General features: G+C 59.2%; 1 protein-coding gene across 3 annotated transcripts; it reads right to left on the bottom strand.

Annotated features, from left to right (window-relative positions):
* Nucleotides 1-3129: 3129 nt before the first annotated feature.
* LOC113208664 (uncharacterized) lies at nucleotides 3130-9629 on the bottom strand. 3 transcript variants are annotated; one of them, XM_052264621.1, is made up of 11 exons: nucleotides 9351-9629; nucleotides 8993-9270; nucleotides 8597-8773; nucleotides 7853-8204; nucleotides 7567-7764; nucleotides 6812-7483; nucleotides 5961-6427; nucleotides 5706-5842; nucleotides 4860-5515; nucleotides 3853-4523; nucleotides 3130-3584 (listed from the first exon to the last, which is right to left on the bottom strand). In XM_052264621.1, the coding sequence occupies exons 1-9, from the start codon at nucleotides 9534-9536 to the stop codon at nucleotides 5352-5354; spliced, it is 2631 nt and encodes an 876-aa protein (XP_052120581.1). In that variant the 5' UTR covers nucleotides 9537-9629; the 3' UTR covers nucleotides 3130-3584; nucleotides 3853-4523; nucleotides 4860-5351. The 3 variants fall into 3 exon arrangements, with proteins under 3 accessions (XP_052120581.1, XP_052120580.1, XP_026281551.2); XM_052264620.1 differs by having other exon boundaries at nucleotides 3853-4216; nucleotides 4314-5515; XM_026425766.2 differs by having other exon boundaries at nucleotides 3853-5515.
* Nucleotides 9630-9719: the final 90 nt, after the last annotated feature.

The raw sequence follows: 9719 nt of genomic DNA on the forward strand, positions 1-9719 counted from the left end.
ATGCCATTTAGTCAAGTAGGTACGAGGTGCGTGTGCGAACTAGCCGGGGCGCTCGAGTGGCAATCAGCAAATTTTTTGCAGAACGGTTAACTTTCCGACAAAGGCGAGGTCTGGACAACTTATCTTTCTTGGCAGAAAGTTACCTCGGAGATCACACCCGGAGAACAAGAGAAATATACAGTCAGGAGCCAACAGCGGGTCCCTGCGCCAGACAAAAGGCCACCCCCGACCCGCCAGGCCGGGGCCCGGGCCACATTGTGCGCTTTCGGGCTGCAGCCTGCAGCTCGGTGCTCGGCCCGTGTACGGCTGCACTTCTGGCACGGACTAAAATCTTTCTGCCAAGACAAGTTGTCTACCGTGGGTTGCATACTTACAGGGGTTATGTGGCAAAAATTGCCTGCCTTTCAGGCGGCTATCACTAGGGGATCGACCCTTTCCCTATACCGCGCGTGGCCCAGAGGCCTTGGCTTCGCGATACAAGTTCAGTTGGCTCTGGGAGGCTCCAGTTTGCTATGGACAGCAGGTAATCGTTAAGCCCTCATAAAAGTTAGACAACCGCACGGGACTGTTTGTAAGTAATTAATTGGGGTGGGGGAGCGGTGAACCCGCGACGAACTTATGACTGGTTAACAGGAAGGGTTTTAGGGGGAGTCGGGTGGAGATCCCCCCCTCCCCTCTGTCAGCCCTGTAGGGCTTCTTATAAGAAGCCGCTTAAAATAAGGTAGGCAATTTCTCTAGAAAACCCCTGTTGGTTGCCCCCTATAACTCCCCCCTCCCCACAAGTAGGCGAGGAGCCAGCAGCGGACGCGGATGTTCTCACGCGCGTCGTCTTCGTCTCTTATGAGAGGTGAGTAAGACCACGATATGGTCATGTCTTCTTGGTGTTCTTTTCTGTAGGTCAAGGGGACAGAGAAGGGCGCGAAAAGGATTCAGTGTTTGTGTGATGACCCGTGAATGAGGACCCAGAGGCGAGGCCACACTGTGGCCACGCAGTGGGACCTGGGACCTACGGCCATGATGACGATAAGAGGCGCGATAAGGGGGCGATGCACGCCGAACAGGGCTTGGCCACCATATGGCCATGCCGTCTCACAGCGGACCCGCGGCCAAACAATCCTGCGTGGTGTGACATCTGGTTGACGGGAAGAAGGGACAGCGTGGACACACTGTGCAAACGCCTGCCTACGCACGCAGCCCGACGAGACCATATTGTGGCCACACCTTCTGTGGCGCGATTGTCACATCGTGGCCCTTCGACGACTAAGTGACGGTCCCCTCAGCAGACACGACGGCACTTTTGCTGGAGAGCCCCGTGCCGTGGCGGACGACATGGCCATGGCCATTCCATCTGTTCACGACACATTCAATTCCGAAAATGGCTCGCCCTAGCAGGCTTAGAGGGCTGCTAAACTGTTAACGTGCTAACAGTTTACTGACACTCCCTCTTCTTTACAACTTCCAGCCCCCACGATTGGGGAGTGGGGAGTCGCCTGCGCGCCTGCACCGGCTCGGCTCGGCTCACGGCACCGCTCGGCTCGGCTCGGCTCGACCCTCCCAACATCAACAAAACGACATAACCTCAAATGCTAGACGTAAAACGAAATACAAACTCGCTTAAAATGATAACGACAACTATGAAAAGGTACACAACATTTTGTCGCCACCGCTGGTTTTCAAATCGCTGCCAGCCGCTGCTGCCTGAGCATGACAAACAGAAAATAAACGAGAATGGCAACGCAGCACTGTGGGTAAAGACAACGGCAGCCGAAGTATCGGATAACATTTCCGCTCTCCTACTTCACCCTCACCCATTCGCACGAGAATCCCAACCAAACGTTAAACTCACTTTGTTCACTAGCTCCCTGCAACCTCCTGGAAGTGGCGCCACGAACGGAGGAACCCGTTTCGTTCCCCACACGGGCGGGCTGGAGCAGTAGGGCAGGCCACGCGAGCACGGGTCCCACAGAGAGCACGGCGGCGCACGGCTGGCACGGCGACGGTGCGGGGGGAGCGGGGAGAGCGGGCGCGGCGGCGCAGCCGGCGCAGCAACACCACTTTGGGAAGGAGGAGGAGGGGGCAGGGTGAAGGGGGTCGAGCGGAGTGGGGGTGGAGACGCTCGCGCAAACATTCTTCGAATGGTAGCTAATGGTAGTTACAGAGGGAGTGCCGAGGCCGAGGCGGCAACGGGGGTGGCCATAAAAATCCAAAAGTAAACTTTCCAGCTTCCAGCACGAACAATGATGGGGAGCCAAGACTGATCTCCAGCTTCCAGCCCGTCCATCGCGTAACAAGGGGTGGACCACGAAAATAAAACCCCAATGAGGCATTCCGATAATGCTGAAATACAGAAGAATGCGGGGAACAAGAAAGCAGAAGTCATCATGTCATAGTGTTATCCCCGCATTCTTGTTCTGTTCAGCCTTGCCGGAACGCTTTATTTCTCGCTAGAAACATGACTTACTGTCAGGGGGGTGCGGATCCAACCCCGCGTACGCCATGTAGGCGCTGCTCGCAGTGCGCCGGGCGCCGTCATCGTCGATCGTGGGACAGTGTCGGGCCACTACTGCCACCCTAGCCTAGCCTAGCTAGCCTAGCCAGCCAGCCCTACAGCCCTACCCACACTGCCTCCCGCCCGCCTAGCCCCCTAGCCCCGCGCCACCCGAGCCCGGGGACGGGGGACGGGCTGCGACGAGCGCTGGCGGAGGCCTTTTTTCCGTCCGTTCTCTGGAGGGGGACGCATAGGAAGTTGGGGGGGGGGGAGGCAGGGCATCGTGTTTCGGGCTGAGATCAGTGATAGTGGCAACTTATCTTGGGCGAAAAGGTCCTGGCCTGGCGAAGTGACCTGGTTCGTAGTAGGGAGTTCTGCGGAGTTATGTCATTTTGGAACGAGAACTCTCACAGGTGACAGATCCAGCTGTGGTGGCACACATAGCTAGCGATGTGCGTGCACTCATTACAGTAAAAAGATGGTTGCTCTTCGGCCGCAGCTCGGACGCTCGGCTTTTAGGCGCAGAGAGATCTGATTTTCTGTCAAAGATGTCACGATTTCTAGAGGTGGATCAGTGAGACGCGACCTAAGGTGATTGACTTGATATGGTTCTGTCTTTGACAAATCGAACGACTCATTCATTACATATTGGCAGTGACTGCAAGTTTTATTGTAGCTAGCACTAAAAATACCATACAAATTAAAATAGTACAAAAATTAAAAGGGGGGAAAGCAGTCTTAATACTGTAAGTTGTACGGCGCGAGTACCGCTCTTCCAATCACATATAGGTACACAAAAAGTACAATTTTTTCTTAAACGGTGTCATTAGTCGTCATTTCAATACTGAAGCAAGTGTTACAGGATAGTGCAACATGGCAGACCACCATCGTCTCCGCGCCTCTGTCCTCCTGCTTCTGCTCGCACTTCACGGCCTTCTCCTGGCCCACCATCTTCTCCCTGCTCCCGCGCCAGCTCCTGCCCCCGCACCAGCTCCAGCTCCTGCTCCTGCGCCTGCTCCTGCGCCTGCTCCTGATCCTGCTTCTGCCCCTGCTTCTTGCTGCTCCCCCAGCAGCAACAGTCGTCGTCGTCTGAGTCCTGTAACAAACGTGCCGAGATTCACGCGTGCTTTCAAATGGGTGGCTCCGATTCGCTATATGAGCAAGCCGTCGTTATAAGCCGCGTTGAAGTTGAGGAGAGGGCGAGCGCCTGCCGATAGCGATCTGATGACTGATGACCACGCCTTCTTCATGCCTTATCGGGTAGGGCGCGGCGGAAGGAAATGAGTGGGGGTGCGCCGGCCGCGACGTGCGAAGAGTCCTCCCTGCTCGTTTGGTCCTGATCTACTACTCCTTCTCCAACTCACCAGAAAAATATCGCAGCAGCCGAGGGTTGCTCCGGCGCAGGTGTAGTCACCGCAGCCACCGCAGTCACCGCAGTCACCGCAGTCACAGTCACAGTCGCAGTCACCGCAGTCAGCGCAGTCCCCGCAATCCCCACAGTCCACGTCCATGTCGCCGAAATTGCGCCCTCGGCGTCGCCTGCAGCTCGAGTTTGAGGCCGGTCCGCCGGTCTGCTCCTCAAGGTCACCGGTGGTCGTCCGCGCTCAGCGCCTCACTGGCCAGAGCTCGCCCGCACTCGCCTACTCGCGCTCGCCGCGTCCCGCCGGTGGTCTGGTCCCGGACTGGACTGGTTGAGTTCGAGTTTTGCTCGGTGTGTGGTGCTGCGTGCTGCGTGACGGCGCAGGAGTGAGTGAATCAGTGGGGGGGGGGGGGGGACCTAAACATATCGCCCGCCCGCCGCTCGGCCGGCCAGTACAGTACGTACCGGCCGGCGAGGTGCGGGCGAGTGTCTCGAGTGACCGGTCCTGACGTCAGGGACGTGCACATTTGTTTGAAGCCGTGGCATAAGTTGAATCTGTTCAATACTGAGGCAAGTGGTACTGGATGGTGCAGCAGATGGTGGAGCCTCTGATTTCAGCTCGCCCTTATTCTTCATCTCGCTGCTCTGTCAGCAGCGACAGTCGTCGTATGCGTTCTGTAACAAACGTGTTGACCCAGACGCAGGGTTTGAGAGGGTGACCAGCGCCAGCATCTCAGTCGGCATCGATCAGATCCCGCCCTGATCCCGCCAGGGTAGCGGTAGGCGGCGCGGCGCCAGCGGGCGCCAGGGTGGCGCCGGGAGGGCGCCGGCGGGGAGCCGGCGGCGTGCGCGGCTCAGTAGCTCAGATCAGTGGCTGTGCCAGTCCTGCTCATCTCCATGTTTAACTCCAATGAGGGTTACGAAGTCGGTCCACATACTAAGGTGGGACGTCAGCCGTCAGTCTGTCGTCCTCTGCTATATTCCTTCACCAACTATGTATACGTAACTCACCACAAAAAAAGCCGTGGGTGTCGATGTTGACGCTTGACGGCGGTCTGGTGGCTCGCTGTGTGCGTGCATGCGCACTTCTCTCTCGGAATCAATGTGTTAGGGTGGTGGGGGGCATTGGGGGCCTAAACATTTCTCCCGCTTGTGCGCGTGGGTGTCTCGAGTGGGTCCTGCCCTGCCCTGCCCGATTTATTCAGGGCCGACTGCTCTGATGGATGGATGGATGGTCTGTGACATGTATACACATTATGAAGCGTACGAGTAGAGTAGCCTATGTAACTCTATTGATACAAGTACGTTGCGCTTGCCTCACAGGGCCACACAAGGGTACTCTGTGTCTTATGGGAAGGCTGAGAACATAGTGTTTTGGAGCACAGAGGTTTTGTCAAACATGAAAGGAATCCTTCCGTACCTTCTCAAATGGAAGAGACTTTTCAGAGTGGCAATGTACACACGCCACATATGAGTTACAAAAATTTTAATCACTATGTATTTTTAGTCCGTCGCAAAGTCATAGTCGGGTGGTGGGGGCGGAACCGGGGGTGGTTCGGATGGCAAGGTGACACCGTCCAGCTCCATGAGCTGGAGTCGAATCTCCATATCCGCGAGCTCGTCCAAATCCCTTTTCACAGTCTGCGAGTACGGCTCCTTGTCTTTGCCTGGGAAGAGGTGTAGAGACACATAACATGTACTGTAGCACGCGCCATGATCATGATCAGGACCCACCGACTAGGCAACCCGCTCGCACGCCTGTGTGCGGTACAGTATAACTTCAGAAGTGCGCGGGGGTTAGCCACCTGTTGCCCGAAATAGATAAAATAATGTGTCATATTGGACAAAACGCCTTACCAAGAAGCATGTTGAGCCCATCGGCCCAGGCAAGGAGGGTTGGCGCATCCTTGGCGATGAGATCCAAGGAGGGCACCTCGCTGTCGTTGGGGTCGAGGGTGAGCGACAGCGCCAGGTCCACGCCTTGCTTCTGACTCCTGCGTGCGCACGAGGACGTTCCAGTGAGAAATAGTGTCACGATAATCGTAACGATATCGCTTTCAAAAACGTTTCGACATCGTTGTGTTGGACTCGGTGGGATTGTCTTGGGCTAACCTGGAGGTTCGGATGTGCGTGCATTTCTTGCCGGTGAGGACGGCCGTGACGGAGGACAGGGGCAGCGATAGCGGCGGCTCCCCGCTCAGGTCGCCGTCGTCCTTCCCCTCGGGGCAGTCGGCGTACAGCAGCGCGGCGTCCCCGGGAGCCAACCAGACCCAGACGGGGCCGCGCTTGACGCCCTTGCCGACCCCGGTCCTGGAGAGCTTGCCGGGCCTCCGGAAGCGCGCGCCCGCCCGCAGCGTGTCCAGGCGCTGCTGCCTCACGAGCTGGTAGAGCTTGGCGCGGCTGCGCTCCCGCAGCTGCAGCACGCCGGGCGCGCTCAGCACCCCGGACACGCGCTCCCGCTCCCACAGCGCGGCCACCGCCGAGTACGGCAGCGCGCTCAGCCAGCTGTCGAGCTGGTCCCAGCTGCTTACCTGCGCGCGCAGCGCCTCGCGGAACTGTCGCCGCACCACGCGGAACACCTGCACGGAAAAAAATAAAAATCGGTTCCGTGCTAATCGATTTAGCAGGCAAATTTGGCACCCCTGCCAAAAATTTAGCTATAGGATAAAATATTTAGCTGTACTGCTAAATAGTATTGGCGATACAGCTAGTCCATTGCTTCAGTTTGCTGTACAACTAAAAGTTTAGCACTGGAGCTAAAAAAAATAGCTGGGCCTATGCTGACGAATTTTTTGCACCAGTGCTAAAAAAATAGCTAGGGTGCCATATTTATTTTTGCGTGTGCCCGGGCAGAGAAGCAGCGCAGCTGTGAGATCGCCCAGGGACCCATAGGGGCAGGTCCAAGGGGCAAGGGGTCGAATGCCACACCGGCCAGCGCCCCCAGCGCCAGATGAGACGCGCACCTTGTCCTGATCGCGCTGCGTCTTGGCCCGCATCTCGCGTCGGGTCTTGGCCAGGAGGTTGAGCCCGCGGCAGAACAGTTCGTGGAAGAAGGGCACGTCCCTAGAGAACAGCAGGGGCTGGTACAGGTTGGACTTGGCGGAGGAGGGGGTGCCGTCGGGGTCCCTGCAAAGGAGCAGCTCCGCGCCCAGCAGCCGCACGAGCCGCTCGGCCGTGTTGTTGAGCGAGCTGTACAGCGCCTGCTCCTCCTCGAGGGCGCGCACGGCGAGGCCGGGGTGGTAGTCTCGGAGGTAGTCGAGGCACTCCTGCCCCAGCCTGCTCGGCGGCACCTCGGGCTCCATCGCGTCCTCGGGGAGCTCGGACCACAGGGTGGAGTGGCTGCCTCGGTGGCTGGGCCTGCACCACGCGCTGTCGTCGGAGGCCAGGCTCGTCACCGAGCCCATCGAGTCTCTGCTGACGCTCCCCTGCGTGTAGGTCATGCTCGCCGGAGACAACGACCTGCCGTCGGCCTCGACGTCGGCGCTGGCGGGCCGGAGCAGGCCGTCGGTCCGGGTGGGCGGGAGCAGCTTGTAGGGCGCGTCGTCCAGCGACCGCCTGTCTCCGGGGAGGACTACCCTTTCGGCGTGCTCGGCGTCGCCCTCGCACCAACTGTGGCTGTGCAGCAGCGAGCTCGCCTGGCGACAGAACATCACAAGCATAGGGCCAGCCGCTTGGAGGAACGCGCGAATCTCTGCTGCCGCTTTTGCCGCCGACTTACAGCAGACTTCCGCCGCCGTCGCGTGTGACGGGGTGGTGGCACGGGTGGCCGGTCTGGCGCGACGAGGCTGGGGTCGACGGGGGTGTCGATGGACTCCTGGAGGGGCTGTAGCACCAGCTTCTGGAGGTTGTACAGCTGACGAGCCATGTTCGAGCGGACTGGAGAGCACAGTACGTTCTGGACGATTGTGGCACACACCTTGAGAAGCAGGGGGTGTACCCGGGAATGGGTGTGAGTAACTCTGAATGGCGACAAGCGAAATAGGTCGGCAGTAGATGTAACGCACCTGGGGCGACGTGAGAGTCTTGGTGGCCTGCATCTTGGCCTCGGGGCTGCCGGGCCCGAGGCGCGCCTCCCTCGCGGCGAGGACGTTCATCAGCTCGAGGCCGTGCGTCTGCACCCCGGGCTTCTCCGTGTACCACAGCATGGGCACCACGTCCAGGACGCTGAGGTGCTGCGCCGCGGACACGGCCCAGGGCTGCGCGCTGACGGCGGCCAGCAGCCGCAGCGACATCTCCAGGAGGGTCGGCTCCACCGACTGCTCGGCGCGTATGTACTCGCTGAGGCGCTTCATCACCGCGACCAGGTCCGCCTCGTCGCCGCTCAGCACGCCCTGCCGCACCAGGCTAAGCAGCGCCCTGGATCACAAGGCAGTGTCTTGGATTCAGCGAACTGTACTATGATGGTTGAATGGCCCCGCCCACATCTGGAGATAGGTTAGCGCTCGCAGACATGCGGGTGAGTTTGCCTGCACCGAGAAAAATGTGATCTCACTTCAAGTACATTTTGACTCAAGAGGAATTGTATTTTTCTTGACACAAATCTGTTTTCTCGCCTGGTTTGAGAAAATTTTAACATTCGAACAATCTTAACATATCGTCTTGTGTCAAGAGTAAAATAAATATATCATTGCTCGGGGTCACCACGAGACGATAGGCAAACCCGCCCAATACGCCTGTGATGGTGACAGTAACTGCGGAAATGGGATGGGCCGAATCAGCCACAGGTCATCATGATTCAAACGTCTTGCCTGAGGGTCCAGAGCAGCTCCTTGTGCCGGAGGCGCTGCCCCTTCCGGTCGTTGACGAGGAGGCCGAGAAGCAAGTCCACGACGCCGGGCCGCTCCAAGAGCGCTGCCACGAAGTTGGGGTCGGTGCACAGCTCGGACAGCCTCTGCAGCGCCCACGGCCGCTCGTCGGGGTTGTTTCTGCAAGCAGGGTCGGGGACATTGCGGAGAGTTGATCGGGGTCCGATGAGGAACCCCGTGCTCTTTTGTAGGTATACTTTACCGCAAGCAGGCGTGCAAGCGGGTTGCCTAGTCGGTCGGGGCCGTCGTAAGGCGCCGTGGTCAGCGACGGTAAGCAGACCCGCCGCACGCCTGCGTGCGGTAGTATAACTTGCTGTCTCAGACACTTCTCACACTCACGCCTTGCCGTTGAGCTTGTCCAGGATGAGGTCGGCGAACACCCCGGGCGCGTACGTGAGGACGAGCTCGGCGCCGTTCTTCAGCACCTCGCCCCGGTTGAGCTCCGTGACGTACTTCTGGCCGCCGCCGGCGCGCGCGACGAGGGCCAGCGAGTAACGGGCTTCCCTCCAGCGAATGTCGCAGTCGTTGCACAGGCCGCGGCACACCTCGTCCAGGGGAAGGCGCTGGTCGAGGGCCAAGAGCTGCGACTTCCCGTTCACCGTCACCGCCACTTTCACCTGAAAGTCGAGCAAGTGATAGCCCATCATAGCCTTGATTGAGCGGATGACCGGAACGCCGCGGACTCGCGTGCTCTTACGAGGGATGCTCTCTGGCCCGGTCCTGGCGGCGCCTGCTCGTCGATCGGCGCGTCCAGGTCATCGTTGACGACGGTGGCGGCGTCCTCATCGTCGTCCCGTTCGCCGATGGTGACTGTGTCCTCGTCGCTGTCCGTCACGTCGTCCACGACGTCGTCGTGGTGCTGGCTGTCTGCGCGGCCTTCCATAGCTCGAGCGCGGCAGCCCAAAACTGACTTCCTGCAGCTGCTCCCCGACGGTCGCGACGACGCGCCAAGGCTAACTGCCGCTGAGCGCACCGATATCGCGGGAGGAGACCCTGATAATCAGGAGTAGGTGCGGCAGCGCGGCGGGGCGGGGCGGTGCGGGGCAGGGCGGGGCAAGGTGTGCCG

This window comes from Frankliniella occidentalis, unplaced genomic scaffold (assembly GCF_000697945.3).
Source record: "Frankliniella occidentalis isolate FOCC.00 unplaced genomic scaffold, Focc_3.1 Scaffold20, whole genome shotgun sequence".
Lineage (NCBI taxonomy): Eukaryota > Metazoa > Arthropoda > Insecta > Thysanoptera > Thripidae > Frankliniella > Frankliniella occidentalis.

Bases quoted from the DNA above. Each gene is read 5' to 3' on its own strand.
- LOC113208664 (XM_052264621.1), bottom strand. From the start codon at position 9,536: ATGGAAGGCCGCGCAGACAGCCAGCACCACGACGACGTCGTGGACGAC. The intron at 6,428-6,811 runs GTGCGCGTCTCA...TTTTCCGTGCAG, and splicing joins CGCAGCGCGATCAGGACAAG to GTGTTCCGCGTGGTGCGGCG. The intron at 5,843-5,960 runs GTTAGCCCAAGA...GTGCGCACGCAG, and splicing joins ACGCACATCCGAACCTCCAG to GAGTCAGAAGCAAGGCGTGG.